Here is a 26,226-nt window from a genome sequence, read left to right as displayed (position 1 = left end):
TGTTATTTATAGTCGATGGTTTCCGATGGACAACAGGAAATTTAAAAAATAGGAAATTGCCATTTTAGGTTATTTCCTTTTTTTTTTAAATATGGAAAATATATTAGCCGCGTGAAAGCTTTACGGGTCTGGTTCGGGTGGGGGATCCGAGAGTTGGGTTACGTATATAAATAAGGATCCGGTTTTTATTCGGGTCGGATAGTTTCTTTCCTGAAGATGGGGTTATCTGGTCATTGTTATGACAATTTTTATTTGGTTCTTTTGATGTTTGTTTGGTCCCAGTAACCTGGAACTCTGGCTAAAGGTTCAACTCCTCCTGCTCTGTTATTCTGTTGTCATTGTGAAGCTTGATAATCCCTTTTTAGAATTTCCATCTCTGTGATATCCCTTATATATTAATTGAGGAACATTTGAAAAGATGTAACCTCAATTTTGTATTAATTAAAAGAGGCCCCAATGCATAGGTGGCACTCAATTAGGCAGTCAATTACATTCAATTGAAAAATAAGTAGGTCCACATTCGATTTTTATATGTTGTTAGATACATAAGTTGGTCAAACTATATGATATAATGATATGATATGATATTTTCTTTCCTTAAATAAAATCTACGGAATTACCATAAATGACTAATATATATATGACAATTAATGAGTTTAATAATAAAGATTTGATAACAATGTATATCTCCTCCATCATTTTTTGTTTAATTTTATATTATTAAAATAAATTAAACAATCAAATTAGCTATAAAAATAAAATTTAGATTTTTTCGTATATGTTATATTTTGAATTTTTAAAAACGACAATAAATGACTAAAACTATTAAAATTATTATGTTAAAAATTAATGATCAATGGTTTAACATTTTTATTATAAGAAGATACACATGATTTTAAAACCATATGAGTAAAAAAATATCATTTAATAATAAAATAAATAAATATATATATATTAAACACTATATACCATAAGATTACATAAATATTTTAATATTAAAACTTTCAATGAATTTTCAAGAACATTTATAAATTATAAACTTATTAAAAATTTCAGATTGAAAATTTTGTTATCGATGATTTAAATATTTTGTTATAAAACGATATGAACGATCATAGAACCGTATGATTATAAATTCTTATTTAATAAATAACTATACAAAATATACTATTCCTAGAAAAATAGGTTGGTCCATCTTAACTTATATTACACTTTTTATTAAACTAACTATCGAATTGATAAATAACGTACCAAAAAATGTTTTGCACTTTCCTTAAATAAAAGCTACGAAATTACCTAATATGATTAACGTATATGTGAAAATTAATTATAATGAATAATAAATATTTGATAACAATTTTTGTATCTTAGTTCTTTTTTTTTATTTTATATTATTAAAATATATTTAAAAATCACATTAAATACATAATAAAAACATTTATAATTTTTCTTATATGCTATATTTTGAATTTTTCAAAACGTCTATAAATTATTAGAAATTTGAAGATCCCCAATCTGAAAATTTTGTGATCAATAGATTATTTTTTTTGTCATAATAAGTTACAAATGATCATAAAATTGTATTAATATGAACTTTTATTTAATATTATAAGAAGATACACATTATTTTAAAACCATATGAGTAAAAAATATCATTTAATAATAAAACATATATATTTACATATATATATATATAGATTATACTATATACCATAAGATTACATAAATATTTTAATATTAAAACTTTCAATGAATTTTCAAAAACATTTATAAATTATAAACTTATTAAAGATTTCACATTGAAAATTTTGTTATCGATGATTTAAATATTCAGTTATAAAATGATATGAATGATCATAGAACTGTATGATTATAAATTCTCATTTAATAAATGACTATATAAAATATACTATTCTTAGAAAAATAGGTTGGTCCATCTTGACTTACATTATATTTTTTATTAAACTAACTATCGAATTGATAAATAATCTACCAAAATTTTTTTTGCACTTTTCTTAATTAGAAGCTACGAAATTACCTAATATGATTAACGTATATATGAAAATTAATTATTATGAATAATAAATATTTGATAACAATTTTGGTATCTTAGTTCTTTTTTTTTAATTTTATATTATTGAAAGATATTAAAAAATCACATTAAATATATAATAAAAACATTTATATTTTTTCTTATATGTTATATTTGAATTTTTCAAAACGTCTATATATTATTAGAAATTTGAATATTCCCACTCTGAAAATTTTGTGATCAATAAATTATTTTTTTGTTATAATAAGTTACAAATGATCATAAAATATAACGCATATGAATTTTTATTTAATAAATATTCAAACTAAATAATATATATATATATATATATATATATATATATAAATACTAATGATTTAAAGCAACAAGATTGGCTGATCAATTTAGGGTCTGACTGGTTCAAACGCAGCGGTTGCGGTTGCGGCTGCAGATGTTTGCGGTTGCGGGTGGTTGCGGTTTCTAGCGGTTTTAAGAGATTTGTACGACTGGTTATGCGGTTAGAAATTGGTGCGTTTGCGGGATACTTATGACTGGTTAACTACCAAATACAGCTGCGGTTAAATAATAAATTAACAATATTTACATTTTATATAATTATAAAATTATCAAAAATCATAATATTATAATAAATATGTAAATTATATTTTCAAAGTTATAATTTAAAATTTTTAAAATTATAGAAAATATTTTTATTTTAAAATTTTATAATATTAATAAAAATATAATATATATATATTTTAGTATGTTCATAATTTCATTTTAAAAAATTTATTGAATATTTTTATTTTTGTATTTATATGGTTTTTAAAAAAAAGAAAAAAAAATTATCCTCCCGCAACCGTCCGCAACCGCAAAGGCTAGCTGGAACCAACTTTTGATTTTAAGAGGTTCGGAGCGGTTTGAAACGATTTGTAGCAGTTTATATGATTGTTTTGAAACGCTATCAACCGCTACCAACCGCAAAAGCTGCGTTTGCGGGTGGTAGCGGGGAAACCAGTCAAGCTCTTAGTCGTCCAGTTGAAATCTTTCAAAAGTATGTGAAAGACTAAAGTCAAAATAAATATGAATTTAGAATAGTAGTTATATTTTACTAACCAAATACCGAAAAAACCGAACCGAACCGAAACCAACCCGATATCCGGGTTGAACACCCGTAATCCAAATGAAGCCAAACTATTGTTTCATTCTCCAAAATATAATAAAAATAATAACTTAATCCCGCGCAAGGCACGGGTCTTATCCTAGTGTTGATGATATAAGACAAGACAAAAAAAAAAGGTTGTACGATGATATGATCTTCAAGGTCACATACCTAATTAGCTACACATAAATTCTGTACAGACCCTTTTCAAAAGAGATGTCATCTTGAAGGTAATTAAAAGTTTCCCATTTTGAAGATTCGGGTAACTGAACCAAAAACTTGTAACATTGGATACAACTTGATTTTTACTATACTTAGAGAACAATCAAGATACGAAGTTAATATTGTAAAGAAAGTTGATGAATGTATCATGTATAAGGCATATATAGGACCTGTGAAGATTGGTCGTCAGAAGAGAACCGCTAGGTCACCGGTCTTTCGGAAGTTTACTTTGGTGTTGGTTGGCGTGTAAAGTCATATTGTTGAGCTAGTGTGTTGTGAATCTTCAGCTATAAGGTCAACTTGATTTCACTGCAGCTATTATCATTTTTTGTTAAATTATGTTGCAATGATGTATATTAATATTCTTTAAACAAACATTTTCCTAAACAACTCTACACGAATCATAGGCGTGACAATTCATCTAAAAGCATTTGCAGGAACGTAGAGAAAGCGCTGATGATATTTGAGTACATGCGAAAGAGACAAACGGATGTTAGTATTGGTAGTATACTATCATTATTCAACAGATGTGCAAGGTTGAGGATGCTTTGGTTTTATTTTGGTATCCTGTTCTCTAAAATAATAAAGCCTAATGTTGTAGCATATACTACAATGATGTCGGGATTTAGTAGACGAGGCCTAATTCATGTAGCTGATGCGCTGTTTAGGAAAATGAAAGAAGATGGGTTCTTTGGCAAATGAATAAGTAGGTTACACCATTAGCTGAAACTCATGCGTTACTTTCATGCTTTTGATCTCAAGCATATGATGGTACAGTTGCAGTTTTGGGGAGATGGTACACACAGGTTAGGTATATATATATATATATATTTCACAAGCGTATGTTGCATATGATTATGCAGAAACTGCATGCAATTTGTTTCAGTATCATTGTAAATTGTATGGTGTTGATGTTGCATATGACAAGCGCATGTTGATTTATGTACTGTGGATATAACTAAATCTAACCTTTAGTATGATTGTAAATAGTGTTTCAAAAAAAAATATTTCAAAAAATAAAAGTATGATTGTAGATTATATTTTTCAGGTGAATAAAAATCTTGACATTTTTCTGCGCTGAAGACTTGTGTCTATCTTCAATGTTGTCAGCATCAAGGCCAGAGTTGTACATTGAAGTACTGAAGTCGAAGAGCATTTTTAAGAGAGCTAATCAATGTATAGACTATAGATAGATAGTGTTGAGCTATTGCTTTATGAATCTAACCAGTCTTGTAAGTGGGTCTAGATTCTGTGATGAAATCCTTTTAGACTTTACTAAATGAAAGGATCAGAGGAAACTACGTACTACTCTAGCAAAAGGAGATAAAGACAAAATAAACGGAATTTAGCAGATTTAAACCAACCAAAACACTTTCAATCTCTGGAGTGGAGACAATAAAAGTAAAAATAACAAAATCGTCCTAATATCTCGTAAAAAATGCACTTAATAATTTTTGATATAGAAGAAAATGCTAAAAGATCTCATAATCACATATCTCATTAGATTTATAAGCTTTTAATAAGAAAGGTATAACTTTTTTTGGTGGATTATTTACTTCTCTTTTATAAATTGTTTTATGTTCATTACATGAATCGAACTGAACACATTGGTCTCTGACCCAATGAGTTTCTATCAACAAGACGAGGAAATTAAAAACAAAAAGGAAGCCAATCAGAGGAAGAGCTCTTGTGGCACCGGCAGTGAGGAGGGGTAAAACATGTTTGCTGCAAACTTGTATTTGGCTTTACTGTACTTCTTTCTGACTGCAACTACATTATCACCTGAGGGACTCTCATGACACAGCCGAAGAAGATTCTTAACGCACGCTTCCAAATGCTGAGCCCTGTACCGTGTGTAATGCTCCAACGTAGAGCTCCACGATGGTTTTCTCGAAGGATGTAACACGTATCGTGCCAAGAAAACAGCAGAGGCTGCGACGAGTGATGGAGCGTAGCGAAGCATAGCGTAATCCAAGAGAGATAATTCGCAAAGATAGCTCGCTAGCGACTCAAACAAGAGGTGGGACGATGGGACCTCCTCTCTTTTGCCTTGAGGGACAAAGTGGCTTAAAAAACAGTTTGCCGTTGGAGTTGTTAACTCGAACTTCAAGTAGTTGAGAACACAAGACTCCATCTCCAGGAGCTCGTTTCTCGAGTAGGTGTAATCGGTGATGTAACAGAAACTCTCCACCTGACGAAGAGGCGCACGCACTGATCCTCGTCCATAATATTTAGCTGAAATCATGATGCATGAAACACCAAGCAACTGGAGGTTTAGCTTTGTGATCACGTTTCCCGAAAGATACCTGTCTAAACAGTTCACCGCCAGGTACAAAGTCTCTGGCGGAAGGCTAAACTCTTCAGCAACCTCCACGAGCCAGTCGACCAGGATGGCACGCATGGTGGCGTCGATGTTTGATTGAACTCTCTCCATGTAATCGATAGCAGGCCTTTTCTTCGCCTCGGATGAACGCAGATGATGCTCGTAAATATCGCATGTAAAGGCACCACAAAGCTGTGGATCCTCCACCAAGTTACTACTATCATCATTAAGCAATTGGAGAGGTTTTGATTGGTTGGTTTTTTTGGAACAATGGTGAAACTTGAGTAGTTGAACGAATTCACAGTTCACATTAAACCCTAACCCTAATTTTCTCGTCGGAAAAGAAGAGAAGAAGTTTAGGAGACTAAAAAACGGAGGAGATCCGCTCTTCTGGTAAGAAGTCCGTTTAGCCGTGGAAGACATTGTTTGTAAAAGATCTCCGATTCGGAGGCGGCGTCGTCGTCAATCTCCGGTCAGATGAGTTTAGGGTTTTTCTTCTGCCAGGGAGAGAGATCTTGAGCGAGTGAACAACAAGGAAGAATCTGTGAAAAAATAATAATTTGGTAAAAGTAAAAACACAAGAGGTAAATATATAACTTTAGGATTCAATAAAAAAAAGGAAAAAAGAACAAGGGTAGAAAGGTCAAATACGAAACTTGCGCGTCAACTTTGGCGTCGTCTTCTAAATAGCGCGCTTTCTCACGAACCTTCCCTCTCTCGCCATTACTCTAAACTGACTTCTTCACTTTTTCTTCTTCCTTCCACCACTTGACTCTCTCTCTCTCTCTCTCTCTCTCTCTCTGAATCTCTCATTCGCCACCATGAACTCCAACGACCAATATCCAATGGGCAGACCCGACGAAACCACCTCCGGCTCTTCTCGAACCTACGCCATGAGCGGGAAGATCATGCTGAGCGCCATCGTCATCCTCTTCTTCGTCGTCATCCTAATGGTCTTCCTCCACCTCTACGCCCGCTGGTACCTCCTCCGCGCTCGCCGCCGCCATTTCCGCCGCCGCAGCCGTAACCGTCGCTCCACGATGGTTTTCTTCGCCGCCGATCCTTCCGCCGCCGCCGTCGCCTCGCGCGGCCTCGATCCCGCGGTGATCAAGTCTCTCCCCGTCTTCGCTTTCTCCGAGTCGACTCACAAAGATCTGACCGAGTGCGCCGTTTGCCTCTCCGAGTTCGAGGAAGGCGAGTCGGGTCGGGTTTTGCCCGGTTGCAAGCATACGTTTCATGTTGACTGTATAGATATGTGGTTTCATTCTCATTCCACGTGTCCTCTCTGCCGCTCTCTCGTCGAGCCTCTCGCCGGAAGTGAGGTAACGATGGAGGAGCAAGTCGTAATTACGATTTCTCCTGAACCGGTTTCTGCAACTGAACCGGGTTCGAGCTCTGGATCTGGATCATCTGTGATGCCGACGGAAGATTCAATGAGAAAACCGGCGGCGATTGAGGTGCCGAGGAGGAACTTCAGTGAATTTGAGGACGATTTGAATCGGAACTCGCCGGCGAATCACTCGTTTAGGTCGCCGATGAGTCGGATGTTATCTTTCACTCGGATGTTGAGCAGAGGAAACGCTTCGTCCCCCATAGCCGGAGATCCGCCTCAATCTCCGTCGTCTAACTGCCGGATAGCGATGACTGAGTCAGATATAGAGCGTGGAGGAGAAGAAGACACTAGATGAGCAATTGGTCGGAAAGTAAAACTAAATTTTATTACAGGATTGATAAAGTCAACTTTTTTTTGCCGACGGTTGATTTAAGCTCCAGTAACACGTGGCGTAATCTGAACTAGTCTTATTCACCGAGTGTTTTACTTGTGTTAGTTTAGATAGAATTGTCTGAAGATGTACATAAAATTGTCAGTTGTCGATGATGTTATATTGAATCTTTTTTTTCTCCATTTGTTTTTATTCCCAGTCTCTATAGACTCTTTATGTAATACCACCAATTCGATGGTCATGAAATCATGATAGAGACTTAACATAATTTTATTTTATCACCAATTCAATGGTTATGACACGCTACTTTCACTAAAAAAATGTCTCTCTGTGAAAGCAGGTAATAATGTACATAGATGAAGTGTTAATGTTTACGCAAATGAGAGTAATATAAAGTTATAAACATGCAAGCAATTAGATTCCAACGACTGAATCCATGTTATAAAAGAGTCTTCACACGTTAAGAAATTAGAACTATATGCTCAGCACGACTATGACTTTCGAGTTTACTTCATTACGAAAATTATTATTTTAGTTAGTTTTCCTCCAAAGAAAACCCCTTAGAAAAAAAAGGAATTGTGTCAATGTACATTGGTATCAGATTTGTAAACTATATTGAAATACTAGAGGTTCGCCGGCGCTACGCGCCGGGTTTGGGATTTTTTTTCCTATTTCAAATTGGTATCATTGTGTTCTTTTATTTTGTTGTTATGAGTGAGTGTAGGCAGGGTTGTGTTTATTTTAAATATTGGATATTTTGCATGATGTTTGTATTTTTGTATTACGGTAAGTACGGTGAGTTTGGCTTGTGACTTAAGTAATTCGCAGAGAGTTATTTGGAAACGTTATAAACAGTCATATTTCATTGCATTGGAACTAAATATATTTTTCTCCTGGAACGTGGACAACATTCAAGGTTTTTTTTGCTTTGACTAACCTCCAAAAGAAAACCAAATTTCACCTGCAAATACCACTTACCTCCAGCCTCTACCTACTTCTATCAGGTGCTTCTCGACAGAAAAATGAATAGAGTAAGTGATCTAATATCGAAGATGCTATAGCTGCACAAACCCTTGCGTTTTTTATTAAAATGTTTGTCATTGAAGTGAACATAAATCTTTAACGAACACCAAAAGCTGGATTCATATGTAATGTTTTCCTTTAAAAATTTGGGAATTGTTGTATTCTATGTAGTATTTAGGACTGTATGTAGTTTTTTGTTGTTGTCGTGCTTGATTGCAATTTTCTCTCTGGAATAGAAAGGGTTTTGTTTTGTATCTTGAACTTAGTTTTACCTTTTACTCTACTGTAATTTGTTTGGTCAATGTTTAATGTGTCAAATTTCCGTTACTGTGTTAACTACAATGGAAGATGTATGAATTCGAAATGAATTTTGTATTATGTTTATGGGATCGTAAGCAAAGTTTTTGAAGCAGAGTTTGATATTTTTGGTTGGAAGAATATCTTTAACTTGTATGTTTTTTATTATAATTATTACACTTACAGAACTAAAATTATATAGCACTATCTCATTGCATGGGTTTATTTTTTCTTAATTTTGAAATTTTAATTTCTGCTTTATTTAAATTTAAAATTGGAACTAAAACCAAGCAACAGTTTAAAATTGTACAACCACACAGATCTTTTATGTAAAACCAAATGGTAGGAAGTTTTATTTCAAGCTAATAGAGAAGGTGAACGGGTTGATATTAATAAAGTCTGGTGTTACGGTGTTCTTAATCCAGAAGGTTGTTGAAGCCCATCATCATCGTGTAGAAATCGGTGAGTAAAAAGAAGTGGAAACACTTTGAGCAGACCGTGTTCGCCGTTCCGTCTCCAGGATGGCAGTTCAGCTCTGGCCACATTTTCAGAACCGAGCTCTTATATATATATCCCTCATCTGAAGAAGTGGACGTTCCAGAGCCCTCTTGAAATTTATCATTCAATCCTCAACCAACGAAATACCTTTCTCTTCCGTGAGGTTGTTGATGATTTTGATTCCTTTGTCTGTCTCGCCGATGGCCATGAGGAGAACACCAAAAATGTATCTTCCTTGTAGGTGACCACTCTTTGATGCTATGTGGATGTGATGTAGACCTAGGACTTGATTTTGAGATTGGAAGAATTGAATCATACCTTTTACAAAGTGAGCATCAGTATTGTCTGCTTTAAGGCAGGCGTCCATTAATGATTCGTACTGATTGGATAGGAGTGGCTTCTTAACAAAAGGCGAGAGGTTGAGATCTTTGGCAACAGAGGGGTTGTCTGGACGAAAGCTTAGGCTTCTGCATGTCAGTACCGTATTGAAGTAGTCGACGTGGGAGTTTTGGCCTACTTTCGAAACTATTAGAAGACGCATGTCTTCAGGCATGGCCTCAAGGGTCTGCATGATACTTTGTTTCGGATTGATGGAACTCATGAAAATATCCTCTGTCTGTGTATTTTTGCTTTTGATGTTATATTTTAGTTTTTTCTTTGCTTCTCTTTGTTTATATAGGGCCGAGGATGGTGCTTCGTGTTTGTTTTCCTTAGAGAAAGTGGATTGATACGTTTTGCAATTGTTTTCGTATATTTATTGTAACCCATAATTGGACGGTTTAATTTTTTCCTCTGGATTTTCAACATTTATGTAATTACGTTACATGTGTGTCAATGGCTCATTCGCAACGGCCAGACAACTTTTTATTCTTAGATTGAAAGATATTTGTTATGAATATGAATGGTTAATATTTCTTATCCATTGTAAAAGTTTTTGTTTGGTTATTTTTAGTTTTGTTTGGTAAACCTAAGATATTTTTTTATGATGTTGTTATGGTATAGAGTTTTCTATGTTTTAGTATTTCATTTTGGAAGTTCGTATTAATATTATTTTTTAGTCTTCGGATTTGTCATAGCTTGATGTGTGTGTTACGGTATTGATCACAGGTTTTAACAAAACGATGGGCCTTCCCGAAATCTCCAAAGGCCCAGACGAATCAGATAAAGCTTGCGACATCGTTTAAAGCAGGGTGACGTGTCACAAAATGCCCCTCCCTCTATGCTGATGTGGCAGCAGGAGGTGAGAGAAAACCCTGGTTTATATATATAGATGACTCATGGTTTCTACGCGTAAGTGGACCAAGTCTCTTATGTCCTAACCACACCACAACGTGGGCTATTTAATTAATTTACATGTTTCATAACCAAAATGGATTTAACAACTTGCACTAACTCTCCAACTCCAATCATCATCTTTTGTTTAATTGAAAATAACAAACTCGCACTACATACAAAGGACCAGATCCAATAATCAATTTTTTCAAATAAAAAAATACTTAAAGAACGTATTTGATGTCGACGATTGTCGTTAAGATGTATGCGTAAATGATTAGCGTTTGATACAAATATTTTGAGGACTAAAAACAAAATTAAACAACTAATCAAAGGTGGGTAAAGCAACTACAATATAAACGTAAATGAAGGGGCAATTTGAAGGTACGTGTTTATGTTAACTCATACAAGTAGAGGACAAACAAAAATATCACGAGAATACAATTTCCAGGAACTTTCCATTGTCAATTAGATGACCTGAAAGTCTTTTGTTGCGACCCAAAAGGTCCAAAACCAGTGTTGAAAAATAAGGAATTTACATGTAGATACAGTGTCAGACACTGATCCTGGTATTTTTCTTTGCCTTTTTGTTATCTCTTTATATAGAACGTTTACTGTTTTCTTTTCTTTAATTGTTTTGGCACTATATATGCTTTTTCTTTTTTTTTAAATATAGCCTTAGAATTATTTCCTACTAGATTTGGACCCGTACGTTGCAACGGGCTTTATTTGATATTTTATTTTAATAAAAATATTAAAAAATCATTTTATTATTGTTTTAAAATTATTTTGCATATATTATGTGAAATTTATTTTATAATTAAGAACTCTTGTTTACACATAAGTTTCAGTTAATATTTGTTAGAGCTAGAAAAAACATTCAAACGTAAAAATTTAAACCGGATCCAACCCGAAATAATAATTATAATGAAATAAAAAGAAATTTGGAAGTTAAATAAGGCCAAGAAGAAATACCAACATTATACACTTTCTTATGTACTAATTTAATGTTTTATTAAACTTATCTCATGTTAAATAATTTTCTGGATTCATTATTTATTAAAGATATATTTTCATAAATAATATTTTAATTAAAATAAATTATAAACTACTGCATAGTTAAAATAAAAAATGTAATAAGATAACGATGAAGCTTGATTTGTTTTTGACTAAACATATGTATGGTGACAGTAATAATAATCAATTTTTATGAGCAAACATGAGAATATATATATCAAACATGTGTTTGATTGTCGTATAACCAAACACATAAATAATTAAATACCAATCACGACAACATTCTAAGTTTTGGTTTTTGTTAATTTAATAGCTTTAACATCATACTTGTCATCAAATTGTTTTCTTAAATACTATTAAATATGTATGTTTACTTTTGTTTGGATTTTTTTTAAAAAGGAAAAATTTATATTTTACAAATCTTGTTTTTATTTACAATTAATAAAAGAAAAACTATCAAAATTTTTTATATTTTTGTTTACGATTTTAGAAAAGGAAAAGTATTATCAAATAAACTTTTACAATTATCTTCTGTTTAGAATTTCAGAATAATCTTATTGCTATCAAATAATTATTTCTAGTTACTATTAAATAATTTTAAGAGTATGATTTTTACAGCTCATATCAATACTATTTTTACACTTCATTTTTGATTTAAAAAATTTTTAGTATCATGTTCTTCATCAAATTTTCTCTTAAAATATACTATCAAATAACTTCTTACAATTGTTTTTTGGTTAGGAATTAAAAAATATGATACAAATCTCTTTTGTTTAGGATTTTCTTTTCGAAGTTAAAGAACGAACAAATATTTTTTTACAGTTTTAGGGTGTTAGAAAAGAAAATTAACATTACATAATATTTTATAATTATTTTTTCTAGGAGTTAGAAAATAAAAATACGATCAAATAATTATTTCCAGCAAATATTAACTATTTTAAAAAGTTGCTATTTTCAAAATTCTTCTTCTCAATATTACTAATATTTTTAATTAAATATTTTCAGTATCATATTTATCATTAAATTTTAAAAGTAAAAATTACTTTTACAATTCTATTTGGTCAGAATTTAAAAGGAAACAATCTTATTTGGTTAAGATTAAAAGAGGAAAAAGTTATTTTTCAAAATTTTTTTATTTAGGATTTTAGGGAAAAAAGTTATTTTTACATAATGATAAATTTTTATTAATACATACACAATTTGTTTTACAAATGTCACAATCATATCGGGTAAAATATTTTAAGTTATTTTTGATTTATAATTTTTTAACACAAAATTATCTATTAAATAGAAAATTTAATTATTTTAAAGAAATAAGTTACTTTTAATTTTGTTTTTAAAAAAAGAAAAATTCCAACTATAAGTCGTTTTGTTTAAGATTTTTATACAACTAATATATTTTCAATAAAAAAATCATGTTTAGTCATTTATATATTGTGTCTTATACATACAAACATATATATATTCCTCATATTCACACATACTACTTATGTACGACAAAAAGATCATAGTTAAAAAAAATTGTGTTATACTCAGATAAGATGTAATAAGGATGATGAGTTGTTTACAGAAATTAAAAGAAAATACTCAGATATTATTTTTCTTGTAAATACTATTTTTTGTAAAAATAATATGAAGAAGCTTAAACCTAAATACAGATGTAAAAATAATATTTATTTTGGTTTATATTTTTGTAGCATGCATTTATCTGTTAAAAAGGAAACTTAGCTATTTATATGAAAAATAATAAGAGTCCTTTAACATTTTTATTTTCTTAGGTTTTAAAAAAGGAATATCATTTATTTTATTGTTCGTTTTTCTATTTGATTTTTATTAAATAATTTCTTGTACATGTAGGATTTTATAATTCGTATTTTTTTAAGATTTGTTTTAAAAAAATTAATATTTTCTCTTAATATCTTTCGTTCGTATCTTTAAAGATGAAAAATATAAAAATATTTTTAAAAGAAAACATATACATTCAAAAATCTTTTTACAATTATTCTTTGTTTCTAGAATTTTCGAAAATTAGATTTACTATCAAATATTTTTAAAAGACTATAAAAGAACCATACAATATAATTGTAAAAGACTATGTAATAGTTATTTTCCTTTTCTAAACTCCTGAAAATAACAATAAACTATTTTTTGTAATAATTTTCCTTTTCTAGTCTCCAAAAAATGTTATAATAAATTTCTTTTTCTAAATCTTTTTAACTCCTAATAAAAAAGAATAGTAACATATTTTTGACACATGTCACAATCTTAATAAATTAATTGACACATGTCGCGATTATGTTAATTAGCAATTTTGAAGAACCAAACTTTATATAATAAGATAAGTCATAATAAAATAATGAAATTAAAAGGACGAATAAATTGAACTGTTACAACTTGAGCCACAAACAGGTTGAAATTGACTGAACAAGGCATCTAAACATGGAGTAACAAACAAGTTGAAATCGATATACGCATCTAAATACATAAAAGATATATATGAACAACATGATTCTTATTCCCTTGAGATAAAAAGGATATCACTTTATGAACTACAATCCAAATCTTAAAGAAATTCCAAAATCACCCTCTAATATGTTAAAAAGATCATCAAAAGTGGTATTTGATTGTTATTACAACTGCATAGGCTGATGATGGCTGCTACTACTTCAGACAAAGCCGTCATTATACATAACTCACAGTTACAGAGTTTCCTAACTGTCTGATAAAAATCCAACACCTATAATCTAACTTGTGGAGCCATTAACCATTTTAGCTTTACAATATTCCCCTCAGTGTTCGACTGAAGAAAACATCAGTTACCTCGCCTACTACCTCATCAGATTAAACTTTTTCATCTCTTCTTGCTCTTCCGTGTGCACTTAGTGCCGACATTGTTGATCTTTGATATCTTTAAGGACACTTTCCTAGTCTCTTTGCTTGAGACAGAACATGTGTTGTTTGCCTTCTTTGATGGTGGTGACTCTGGAGATTTGCCTTTGGCTGTGGGGGATTTTTCTCGTTTCCGAGGTAAATGCATTGCATTTTTCTCAGCCTTTCTGTTACGATCACTGAGTAACCGAACGCTGAAAGGATTAACCGCCGTATAACACACTGGTTCGCCTACCGAGTTCCCAGGTTTCTCCAGCTCAACGTCTCCATTGTTCACCTGTATATACATTTAACTCAAATTATGATTTCTTGTTTTGGTGAACGTGAAGAAAAATGTTTTGCTCTGTGACTTACCAACTGGAGAAGCGCGGAGAAAGCCCGGGCTACATCGTGTTTTTCTTGGTCTTTCATGAGATCCGTAAAGGTCTCAACGTCTCGGCTCTCTTCAACAGTCAGTTTGCTGACAATCCTTTCTCCATATTCTTGAATGTCAAAAGGAGGGTGCAGCTCCTGATCATATGGTAAAAGCAGACAGTGTAGAAAATGAATCAGATCTCTGACTTCAAGTGAATGGTCAGAGAAAGTAGAAGAAATATATTTTACTTGTTCTTCTAGGTTTAGCTCGATTTTCTGTTTCCAAGTTGAAACTCGAGCAGCTAGATCTGTCTGCTTCTCACTTTTAGCTATGTTAGCAAGAAGAGCATCCTACCAAAAAAAAAAACAGATCATTTGAGCTTCCATAAGGTAATAGATGAAAACACACACACCAACTAGTGCAGTTACCAGGTGTGAGCGACAAAGATCTTCCAAGCTTTCTTGACAATGCGAGTCGTCGTTTCCAAACCCATCGTAGTTGGGGAAATCTGCAGCTCCATCATCATTCTGCATGAATCCAAATAAACGGATAAGAGCCCCATATAACTCCACTGGAGTGTGTTCAAATTAGTGACACAACTCACCATGTCTGGACCATCTTCATCCATGAACGCATGTTCATGATCATCACCACCATGCTCTCCAAAATCATGGAAGTCGCCATAATTAGCTTCATCATTGTTATCCTTAAAGCCCTCCTTCTGATTGCCGTTAGCATCAGTAGGTTGGTTTCCTCCATTCACAAGCGATGCTCGAAGCTGAAATCAAAACCCTCAGTTTTTTTTTGAATGCCTACATTAAATATCAGGTAACGCTATAGAGAAAACACAGACCTTCTCGTAATAGGGAATGTCTTGTGGTTCTCTCTCATTGTTACTAGAAGGACGGCGCTTCTCCCAAATTCCGCTGAGCTCTGTACTAATGGGACCGTTGGGTCTAGCAAGAGGAAACATGGAAGTAATATGGTCCTTGGTAATGCTACCTCCAAACTTTCTTAAAGTTTTTACTGCTCAATAAATAAAAGTATAAAATGAGATAGAAGTAAGGCGCAGATCATCAGACCTCAACCAAGACAAGAAAAGAAAAAGACATTTCCAACCTTTTTTAAAAGGCTTCACTTTCAACTTCCCTGGTTCATAGGGATTCAATGGCTTCCAGGGATCATCTTCATCAGCATCTGTATCACTCAAATCCATGGTTCCTCCATGGTCATTATCCATGTCAAAGCCATGATCATTGTCTCCAAAGTCAGGAGGAGGTTGAGACTCTTGGTCATAGTTTTGAGCATCGGGACCATTCCCATTTACTGGTGTCTGGTTGAAACTGGTGCCCTGATTCTTTCCTAGGGATGATCTACGAGCACTTCCTCCAGAACGTCCTACTGGTGAGTGAAAACTTTTACGAGCTGAGCTGCCTCTGCGAGCACTGTTCCTTCTTTTACCAGCATAGTTATCATCACCTAAAAAATCATTTACCGCTACAGCATCACATGGGTCTAATAGAATAAAATCCCGGTAGAGATGTGTAGTTGCTAACTGCAAGACATGAAAGTTAAAAAGTAACTCAAACTCAGATTCGTCTTATAATTTTCCAATGATCTGAGAAGTGGAAGAACAGGCTATTACCAGATAAGATTCCAGCTCTCCTCCGTCACCACTAGTATCCAAGCAGTCACCTTCAAGAACAACAAGATTTGCTGGAGGCTTAACAAACTGATTTGGACATGAATCTCCGCCAACCGAGTTGTCCAAGCTATTCTTTGCATCAACTATATTAGCAACACCATCTTGGTTAGTTTTCTGCTCTCTTGAATGGCACCAAAGTATCATAATAACATTTCAAAACTTTATCTACCTGGGATGTCATCCACGTTCCAGAAGAGATCATTTTCTTCTTCATCAACCTGACGAGAGGAGCTTGCCTCAGCCTCGTTTGATGTACCGTTGGACTCTTCCTGGTCTCTAATAGAAATAGCAAGAACAATTGACCAATCAGAGAAGATTTGTTATCATTTTAATTGTGAAATTATCATAGATGTGGCGTTTATCTGATTTAGATACATGTTCACACTATCACTTAACCAATAACTGCTAATGATGCAAATTTCCAATTGAATCAAGAGAGTGATTAGAGCTGACGATTACCAACTTCGAATACTAAAACAAACATCAAGTCACAGCACCTATGCAGAGGTGCAGCCACTGTATAACATTTTCACTTCACCAGTTAACCCAAACAAAACCCATACTATGTCTAAGCAATGGTATCTAACACAAAGCAATCATCTTTTTATCCTGTTCGATTAGCTATGATTCATTAAATTAAGAAGAAGAAGAAAAAAAAGACGAACCTTTGCTTGGATAGAAACTCCAAAGTACGTAAGACCAAATTGTACAAGTACTCAACTTTCTTGCTGTAAACCTGAACCGAACCCTGAAGCAACAAAGCAGCTACAAACCCACGACAACACAAACTCAAAACCCCCAATTTTTTCTTACAACCCTAAAAAAAAATCAAATGATAAGAAGCTTCAGAATCAAAGCACAGACCTTCGGCGAAATTAACAGGAATCTTCCCATCTTCTTCTTCGTTTCCGGTGATTTCTCCGGTACATATCTTGAGGAGGTACTCTTCTAGCTTCTCCGATAAATCAACTTCCCAATTCGCCACCAAATCTCTCTCCGGCTGTACCGTGTGAATCCTCTCCCCGCCGTGACTCGTCATTTACTGTAGAGACGATCGGAGCTTAAGCTTCTGAAGTGAGAGATGGGGTGATTCATACCCTTAATCGTAAACCCCCGAGAAAGGGGGAGAAACCCTAGAAATAGTGAATTGGGAACTTCAACGCAAATCAGAGAGTTTCAATTGAAATTTGAGAAATTTTCTGGGAGGCGGAGGGGCGTAAGGATCCAACTCGAGAGAATTCAAGTGATTTACTTAAAGAGAGAAGGAACCAATCTGCGAGAGTGAGATAGAGACAGAGTGTTTGGGGGAAAGTGAGAGATCCGAAATATTTTGACTTCTCGATGTTTTCCCGCTTTTCATAAAAGGCCAAATACTGTTGGGCTTAACTCATTTGTTGGGCTTTTCCCGTCTCAGACCTCTCAATTTTCGGCTCATATTTATTAATCTAATATATAGTACGGTATTCATATGATATAGCTTTTCACGTAATTAAGTTTATTATTAATGATTTATGTAACCATGTATTTATATAGAATTTTTTAAATTTTATTATCTTATTATTTTATCGATTTTTCTCAGAACTAACTCGAAACCGGCAAAATTTATTAATTTGATGTGTTTATTGATTTATAAAATTTCTAACGGTATATAACAATGTTATAATGATAAAAATGTGTTTGTAGTTAAGTTATTGTGTATCCATAATTCAATTACCTTTAATTTTGCACATTGTTTGCTAATTTGTAGAGGAGTTAGTTGATTACAGCTTGCAAATCGATCTATATGAATAATGATTTTATTTTTGTCTATTTTTTTTTTTTGCATACGTTCATGATTATGCTAACTGCATTATCTGTAATTTGAATAATTATGATGGTAAGATAATTCAATAATTACGGTGATTCACAAGATGACTACACAAGAAAGTGAAATGTTTACTTTGCACTTGGCTGGTACGAGTAATAGACTAGAGTTAAGATATTTCATGCACAAAATACATGACCAGATATTATGTAAGGGAAAAGTTTCATAAATCGATCAATACTTGTTAGCTTATACTATTAGATTAACAAAATCCCATAAACCAGCTACATACTAATATACTATTTCCAAACAAAAATTAACTTGACAAAAAAATCAACTAAATAAAGTTTCTCCGTAGCTCGACTGATCAGTCTAATCTCCATGTTCTTTGATTCATTTATTATATATATATATGATAGATGAGGTGGCCTGATATAATTTTATATTAGGAAGCATTCATTTCCCGACGCTCGTGGAGGCAACACTCCAAATTCAGATTAATCATAAATTAATGACATTCTCGTACGTTTTTCTTCAGGTATCAAAACGAAGCATCTAGTTTTGTAGTTATGTGGATTAAATCTGTTGTAACCGTCGTGTATCAAGGAACATGTGTAAATACAAGTTTAATTTTAATATAAACTAGTATTTATTCTTTATAAATTTTATCACCGACTTTATACTGTAAAACACTTTCTTATCTTTTATTTTATCTCGCCTATAAATGCGTTTCACCTCCACCTAAGAGCATGATTATCCACTGAACCCCTTTTTGGGTTTCTAAAACTTTTTTATTTTTGCTTTATCTGATTTAAAAAAAAAAAATTAAAATCGCACCAATTGCGGGCCGCCACGTGTCGGTGGGACCCGCAAACAGTGCACAAAACCCATCTGAAGCGATCCTCAACTCACGTCTTCTGTCACCGTTTTTAAAATATTGGTGGAGCCCACACACACCTTTTTGCCTAAGAAACCGTTTTACATACTGCAATAATGCTGCTCTAACTCGTCTCTCTCTTGAAACCCAGCATCAGAGAAAGAAAAGAAACAGATAAAATGTGTGGCGGTGCTATCATTTCCGATTTTGTTCCTATCCTCACCAAGGCCAAGGGTAGGAAACTCACGGCGGAGGAACTCTGGTCTGAGCTCGATGCTTCCGCCGGCGACTATTTATGGGGTTTCCATCCCACCTCCAAGCTTCAGTCCACCAACCAAGAAGGTAATATTAAAATTAATCATGCAAGAAAATATTTAGTAATATGAATATCTAAGAAAATTAAATAGTTGGAGTAATTAAAGATATTTTCAGTAAATTAAAAAGGAAGAATTATTTTCTAGAAGCTGCATGAGTAATGATGATAAAAGATTATGTAAAATAATTATTTAGTTTATTGTGGAACTTTGCTGTATATGTAATCTTGCACCTTTAAACTTTAGAAGTGGCGTTGAAAGATGAGGCGGTGGTGAATAAGAGGGAGCCTGCGACGGAGAAACGGAGGAGGAAGAACGTTTACAGAGGGATACGCAAGCGTCCCTGGGGAAAATGGGCGTCAGAGATACGAGATCCGCGAAAAGGCACCAGAGTCTGGCTCGGGACGTTCAACACGGCGGAGGAAGCCGCCATGGCTTATGACGTTGCGGCTAAGCGTATCCGCGGCGACAAAGCCAAGCTCAACTTCCCAGATCTTATTCCTCCTCCTGCCACTCCGGCGCTGACGTCATCTCCACCATCAGACGATCAGCCTCCGGCGAAGAAGCTCTGCTTACTCTCTCAGAGCGAGTTAACTCAGCTGAGTTTCCCGGACGAGTGCATTGGGTTCGGGAACGGTGGCCAGTTTCAGAACCATAGTTACGGGTTTGAGCCTGGTTACGATCTTAAACAGCAGATATCGAGCTTGGAGTCTTTCCTTGAGCTTGACGGTACCACGGCGGAGCAACCGAGTCAGCTCGACGAGTCAGTGGATATGTGGATGATTGATGATGTCATCTCATCGTATGCATAAAATAAAGTAAATGTAATAAGTGGAAATCAAATAAAGTCTGTAATAGATGGAACATATGTATGTAACCGCCGTTACTTTCTAAGGCTTTACCGTTACATGGAACTGATGATGATGATGATTATGTGTTGTCGTTGGTCATGTGTGTGGAGTTATCGTGAATCATTAATCATATCGAGCGTTATATTCAAGGTTCATGGTATTGTTATTTTGTTTTACTTACTTTACCACTACACCTGATTACAACAAAGTTTACGTATCGTCACTAGTACAAACAACATTACAATATTTTTTTTTAAATTCCCTTTTGTCTTATAAATTTAAGACGGGCATGAAGAGACGAAGTAGCAGTCTTTTTCTTTTGCCGATTCTCGTAGGTACGTATGATTCTCGTGTACCTATGAAAAAGGTTATATGATGATGTTTTAAGTATTTCTTTTTCATTATTCATAGGGAACTTTAATGGAAAAAGTCTGATCCGTTACAACATCGAAATTCTGAAAATATCTTGATTTTGAGAAAAGAGAACACAATAGCAACATCTTACCTACGAGATAAACTTCATAACTCGAAGAACCATATCTTGAACGCAAAATTACAATAATTTTTAAAACTATTTTTTAAAAACTTTATTTGATTTAAAGATTCTTCTATAGTCTAGCACGTCGTTGATTAAGACGCTAAGATTTTTTTGTTCTCTTGTAAGGGCCTGACTGGTTTAACCGCAGCGGTTGCGGTTGCGGTTGCAGGAGTTTGCGGATGCGGGTGGTTGCGGTTTCTAGCGGTTTTAAGAGATTTGTACGACTGGTTATGCGGTTAGAAATTTGTGCATTTGCGGGATACTTATGACTGGTTAACTACCAAATGCAGCAGCAGTTAAATAATAAATTAACAATATTTACATTTTATACAATTATAAAAATATCAAAAATAATAATATTATAATAAATATAAAATTTATATTTAGAAAGTTATAGTTTAAATTTTTTAAAAATATAGAAAATATTTTTATTTTAAAGTTTTATAATATTAATTAAAATTTAATTGATATATTTTAGCATTTTTATAATTTCAGTTTAATTTTTTTATTGAATTTTTTTATTTTTGTATTTATATTGTTTAGGAAAAAAAATAAATTTTTTTTATCCTCCCGCAAACGCCCGCAACCGCAAACGCTAGCTGGAACCAGCTTTTGAATTTATGAGGTTCAGAGCGATTTGGAGCGATTTGGAGCGGTTTAGAGCGGTTTGAGCGATTGTTGCAAAACGCCAGCAACCGCTACCAACCGCAAAAGCTGCGTTTGCGGGTGGTAGCGGGAAAACCAGTCATACCCTAAATGTGGTTCAACTGTAAACTAATTACCCTATCATATCTTGAAATCTGTCTTACGTATACATGTCAAATCTCTTAGAAACACAAAGAGTTATAAGAATAACTTTTCTTATTAGCTTTAAAAACTACTCAAAACTAAACCTCTCAATATGTTTCACTTAGATCATATGGAACACCTCTCCATTAGACATATATTTATATGAAAGACAATTCCCTTTAACATGTGGAATATGGAAAACACAAACCTAACATAAATAGAAACTTCTTTTTCCTATTTCTAGGTTTCCTTATTGTGTTTATCTTAACATATTAAACATCTAATAATATGTTAAGTTTCCACAAGCTTGGAATTATCCAACATTCACCCCCTTAATTCCAACTTGAATTAGGGAGATCAATTTCTTGAACTCCGATTATGCTCCTCATTTGCTTGAACATAATTCTTGCTAATGGCTTGGTAAGGATATCGGCTTTCTGCTCAACACCCGGCACATGCTCCACTTCGATATGCCCGTTCTCCACACACTCACGAATGAAGTGATACTTCTTGAGTACATGCTTACTCCTTCCATGGAAAACTGGATTCTTGGTTAGAGCAATGACTGATTTGTTGTCGATCCTAAGCTTGACTCTCTCGCCTTCTTTACTTAGTATCTCACTCAACAACTCATTGATCCATATAGCTTGCTTTGCTGCTTCTGTTGCTGCCATGAACTCTGCTTCGCATGATGACAATGCAAACGTCTGCTGCTTCTGCGACGTCCAAGTAATCAGTGATGAACCGTAGTAGAATGCATGTCTTGACGTGCTCTTCCCGTCATCGAGATCAATGTTGTGACTGCTGTCACTATAACCAACGACACTCCTTGACCCATCTCTCTTGAAGAACAGACCGAAGTTTGTTGTTCCTTTCACATACCGCAGTATGTGCTTGATGGCTTGTCCGTGAGAGTCTCTCGGATTGTGCATGTATCTGCTAAGAACACCTACTGCGTAACACAGGTCGGGTCTTGTGTGAAGCAGATACCTCAAACATCCTATGATTCTTCTGAACTCGGTAGCATCTATCTCTTGTTCATCTTCAGCTTTTGAGATCTTCAAATTCGCCTCCATTGGAATTTGAGTTGCGTTACACGCTTCCATCTTTGTGTCACGCAGGATTCCTTGAGCATACCTCTCTTGCTTTATTCTGATTCCGTCTGCTCCTTGAATCACCTCTATGCCAAGGTAGTACGTTAGCTTACCTAGATCTGACATCTCGAACTTCTTAGACATCTCCTCCTTGAATTGCCTAATTACCTTAAGTGAAGTTCCTGTCACAAATAGATCATCAACGTAGATGACAATGATCAAGACGTCTCCTCCTTCAGTCTTGCAGTACACTGATGGTTCCTTCGTGCACTTCTCAAATCTCATCTCCTTGATAACCTGATCGAGTTTTACATTCCATGCCCTGGGTGCCTGGCGTAACCCATACAGAGCCTTGTGTAACACATACACTCGATCCTCTTGTCCTTTCTTGTCGAAACCTTCAGGTTGAGTTACATACACTAACTCCTTTAGATCTCCATTCAAGAAAGCGGTCTTCACGTCCATGTGATGTATCTCCCAACCGTTCGTTGCTGCGAGGGCTATTAAGAGCCGAATGGTTTCAAGTCTTGCCACTGGTGCAAACACTTCATCGAAATCTATTCCTTCTCTTTGTACATAGCCTTTTGCCACAAGTCTCGCCTTATACTTGCTCACTGTACCATCCGCCTTTCTCTTGATCTTGAAGATCCACTTCAACCCTATGGGTTTCACTCCAGCCGGTCTATCCACAAGTTCCCATGTCTTGTTTCTTGTGATAGACTCCAACTCGGCCACCATCGCTTCAACCCATTCTCGTACGTGTTCAGCTTCAAAATAGTTCTCTGGCTCGCCATCCACTGTGAGCAACAGCATTGCACTTTCTTGATCTGCAAGTAACACATAATCATCGAGATAACTTGGTTTTGTTATGGTTCGGCCTTGTCTGGTCACCAGCGGTTGACCTCCACCGTTTTGGTTTGCATTGTGATCCGCATCTTCTTCTTCTTCCTCATCTTGGTTTATAGCTTCCTGTTCATGATCCTCACCTTGATCATTACCTTCTTCTATATCACCCTCATGTGGAAGCTTAAGCATGCTCGGTTCACAGTCAGCTTGGTTTGTTGTAGACGCCCAGTCCCAAGCTTTCTCTTCATCGAAAATCACATCTCTACTCACCATCACCTTCCTTCTGTCTGGATTATAAAGTCTGTAGGCTTTGGAACCCGGCTCAGTTCCAAGATTGACCATACTCTTTGATCTCTCATCCAACTTCTTCAGATAAGGACCAGTGATTTTCGCATGAGCTACACAACCGAATATCAAGTGCTTGATATTTGGTTTCCTCGATGTAAGGCATTCGTATGGCGTTTGATTCTTCAAGGCTTTTGTAGGAACTCTGTTGATGAGGTAAGTTGAATGTCGTACAGCTTCACCCCACAAGTTGTTCGGCATCTTCATTGCCTTCAGCATACTTCTTGTCATTCCCATCAAGGTTCGGTTTCTCCTCTCCACAACACCGTTTTGTTGAGGTGTGTAAGGCGCGGTTAGGTGCCTTTTAACTCCATTCTCTTCACAGAATAAATTGAACTCAGCTGAGGTAAACTTTCCTCCTCTATCGGTGCGAAAGGTTTTGATGGTTGAGCCGGTCTGCTTCTCTACACTCTCTTTAAACCTTTTGAATCGATCGAATACCTCACTCTTCTCCTTCTATAGCATAACCCACATATACCTAGAGAAGTCATCGATCAAGACAAAGACATACTTATTTTTTGCAGGCGTTGGTGGTGTGATTGGACCACACAAATCTCCATGCAATAACTCTAATGGCTTTGTCGCACGAAACATGGCTTTGGTCGGGAATGACTGTCTGATCTGCTTCCCTGCGAGACATGCGTCACACACGCTTTCTTCGTGTGTTACACATGGCATTCCTACGACCATCTCCTTCCTTACCATGTTGTTCATTACTCCATAGCTTATATGTCCTAGTCGAGCATGCCACCTCCATGTAGCATCTACGTCCCTGACATGAATACACTCCGGGTAGCTTATCTCCATAGGGGTCTTGTAGAGACGGTTTGGAGATCTTGTCACACGAACTAGCAACCTTCCATGCGAATCTGTGAGCGTTAAGTAGACATCTTTCATGTTAACCTCACATCCGTTCTCTGTTGCTTGCCCAAGACTCAATATATTGTGCTTCAGATCGGGTATGTAGTATATGTCCTTGAGTGCCTTCTTCTCCAGTCTTGCATACAAAAGTAACCACATCCTTTCCTACAATGTCAACACACGATCCATCACCAAACTTTACTTTCCCTTTGGTGTTGAGATTCAAGCTCGAAAAGAACTCCTTATTCCCTGTCATGTGATTGCTCGCTCCATTATCCAAATACCAGACACTTGCATCGCCTTTGTTGATATCAAGATTCTTCGGAATCACCTTATCTTCGTTCAAAAACACCACCTTGTGTACATAGAGTGCATCGGCCTCTTCTGTCTCGTTTAGGTTGGTTTCTTGATCCTTCTCTGTCTTTTCGGGACAGACAGTTGCGTAGTGACCAGGCTTGTCACATCTCCAACATATCAGCTTTGAACGATTCTTCTTCGAGTTGTTATCTTTGGTGTGTGACGCACGGTTTTGGTTGTGTGATCTACCTCGACCTCTGCCTCTACCGTTCCTTCCTCTTCCTCTACCACGGGAATTCTCATAGCCCCTCTGACTATGCTCTTCATTGTTCGAAAACATCAGCTTCCCTTGGTTTTCTTTCTGAGTTTCTTCTCTTACACGCTCCTCGTACGCCTTAAGCCTTCCAACTATGTCTTCAAACCCCGTCGAGTTGAGATCTAGGACTTGCTCAAGTGATGCTACGATCTGGATATACTTGTGTCTTGGAAGACCCTTCAAGAACTTCTTGACCATCTTGGATTCTTCTATGTTTTCTCCCAACGAGGTTGCTTTGGATGATAGGCCCGATATCTTCCCCGCGAAGTCATCGACCGTATCTGCATCATCCATCTTCAACCTATCAAACTCTGTCATCAACGTCTGAAGTCTCGCTTCCCTTACACGATTAGCTCCTCGGTGTCGCGACTTGATGGCGTTCCAGATCTCTTTTGATGCGGTTTGTTCTCCCACCTGGAGAATCAAAGTCTCTGGAACAGATTGAAACAAAAAAGCTATCGCAACATCGTTCTTCTTTTGATCATCTGAACCGGGTTCGATTGTGTCCCACACTTCATGAACACGTAGAAGAACCTTCATCCTCATCGACCAAACTGTGTAGTTTGTTGATGACAACATCGGACATTGGATGGATGTAGATCCAAAGTCCTTCGTGCGTGGAGCCCTAGTCACGTCAGCCATCTTGCCGTCGCGATCTCTTGTTCACAAGCACCAGGATCTTAAGCTACAACTTAAGCTTAGATCGAGTCTCCAACCTGAGGCTCTGATACCAATTCAAATCTCTTAGAAACACAAAGAGTTATAAGAACAACTT

General features: G+C 35.2%; 5 protein-coding genes across 6 annotated transcripts; 2 read left to right on the top strand and 3 right to left on the bottom strand.

Annotated features, from left to right (window-relative positions):
- Positions 1–4,907: 4,907 nt before the first annotated feature.
- On the bottom strand, positions 4,908–6,464 carry LOC106452065 (cyclin-A1-2). The gene has a single exon (XM_022719643.2). It carries the CDS (start codon positions 6,160–6,162, stop codon positions 5,089–5,091), a length of 1,074 nt encoding a protein of 357 aa, XP_022575364.1. The 5' UTR covers positions 6,163–6,464; the 3' UTR covers positions 4,908–5,088.
- LOC106453993 (RING-H2 finger protein ATL2-like) lies at positions 6,295–7,645 on the top strand. Its single transcript, XM_013896179.3, has one exon. It carries the CDS (start codon positions 6,561–6,563, stop codon positions 7,425–7,427), a length of 867 nt encoding a protein of 288 aa, XP_013751633.2. The 5' UTR covers positions 6,295–6,560; the 3' UTR covers positions 7,428–7,645.
- A 1,760-nt stretch (positions 7,646–9,405) lies between these two features.
- LOC111215939 (F-box protein At2g35280-like) lies at positions 9,406–9,852 on the bottom strand. The gene has a single exon (XM_022720181.2). The coding sequence runs from the start codon at positions 9,850–9,852 to the stop codon at positions 9,406–9,408; it is 447 nt and encodes a 148-aa protein (XP_022575902.2).
- Positions 9,853–14,142: 4,290 nt separating this feature from the next.
- LOC106452067 (condensin-2 complex subunit H2) lies at positions 14,143–17,847 on the bottom strand. Its single transcript, XM_013894084.3, has 11 exons — positions 17,384–17,847; positions 17,185–17,284; positions 16,689–16,795; positions 16,460–16,602; positions 15,934–16,369; positions 15,668–15,840; positions 15,419–15,592; positions 15,243–15,341; positions 15,063–15,164; positions 14,814–14,969; positions 14,143–14,736 (listed from the first exon to the last, which is right to left on the bottom strand). The coding sequence occupies exons 1-11, from the start codon at positions 17,556–17,558 to the stop codon at positions 14,422–14,424; spliced, it is 1,980 nt and encodes a 659-aa protein (XP_013749538.1). The 5' UTR covers positions 17,559–17,847; the 3' UTR covers positions 14,143–14,421.
- Positions 17,848–19,243: 1,396 nt separating this feature from the next.
- On the top strand, positions 19,244–20,514 carry LOC106452069 (ethylene-responsive transcription factor RAP2-3). Of its 2 annotated transcripts, none has more exons than XM_013894086.3 (2): positions 19,244–19,542; positions 19,764–20,514. In XM_013894086.3, the coding sequence occupies exons 1-2, from the start codon at positions 19,380–19,382 to the stop codon at positions 20,324–20,326; spliced, it is 726 nt and encodes a 241-aa protein (XP_013749540.1). In that variant the 5' UTR covers positions 19,244–19,379; the 3' UTR covers positions 20,327–20,514. The 2 variants fall into 2 exon arrangements, with proteins under 2 accessions (XP_013749540.1, XP_013749539.1); XM_013894085.3 differs by having other exon boundaries at positions 19,292–19,542; positions 19,761–20,514.
- Positions 20,515–26,226: the final 5,712 nt, after the last annotated feature.

The sequence above is a fragment of the Brassica napus genome, chromosome A5 (genome assembly GCF_020379485.1).
Source record: "Brassica napus cultivar Da-Ae chromosome A5, Da-Ae, whole genome shotgun sequence".
Lineage (NCBI taxonomy): Eukaryota > Viridiplantae > Streptophyta > Magnoliopsida > Brassicales > Brassicaceae > Brassica > Brassica napus.
This window is presented reverse-complemented; position numbering and strand designations above follow the sequence as displayed.

Bases quoted from the DNA above. Each gene is read 5' to 3' on its own strand.
- LOC106452065 (XM_022719643.2), bottom strand. From the start codon at position 6,162: ATGTCTTCCACGGCTAAACGGACTTCTTACCAGAAGAGCGGATCTCCT.
- LOC106453993 (XM_013896179.3), top strand. From the start codon at position 6,561: ATGAACTCCAACGACCAATATCCAATGGGCAGACCCGACGAAACCACC.
- LOC111215939 (XM_022720181.2), bottom strand. From the start codon at position 9,852: ATGCAGACCCTTGAGGCCATGCCTGAAGACATGCGTCTTCTAATAGTT.
- LOC106452067 (XM_013894084.3), bottom strand. From the start codon at position 17,558: ATGACGAGTCACGGCGGGGAGAGGATTCACACGGTACAGCCGGAGAGA. The intron at 16,603-16,688 runs GTAGATAAAGTT...TTGCTAATATAG, and splicing joins GAACGTGGATGACATCCCAG to TTGATGCAAAGAATAGCTTG. The intron at 15,841-15,933 runs GTTGGAAATGTC...TTTATTGAGCAG, and splicing joins AGTGAAGCCTTTTAAAAAAG to TAAAAACTTTAAGAAAGTTT.
- LOC106452069 (XM_013894085.3), top strand. From the start codon at position 19,380: ATGTGTGGCGGTGCTATCATTTCCGATTTTGTTCCTATCCTCACCAAG. The intron at 19,543-19,760 runs GTAATATTAAAA...TTTAAACTTTAG, and splicing joins TCAGTCCACCAACCAAGAAG to AAGTGGCGTTGAAAGATGAG.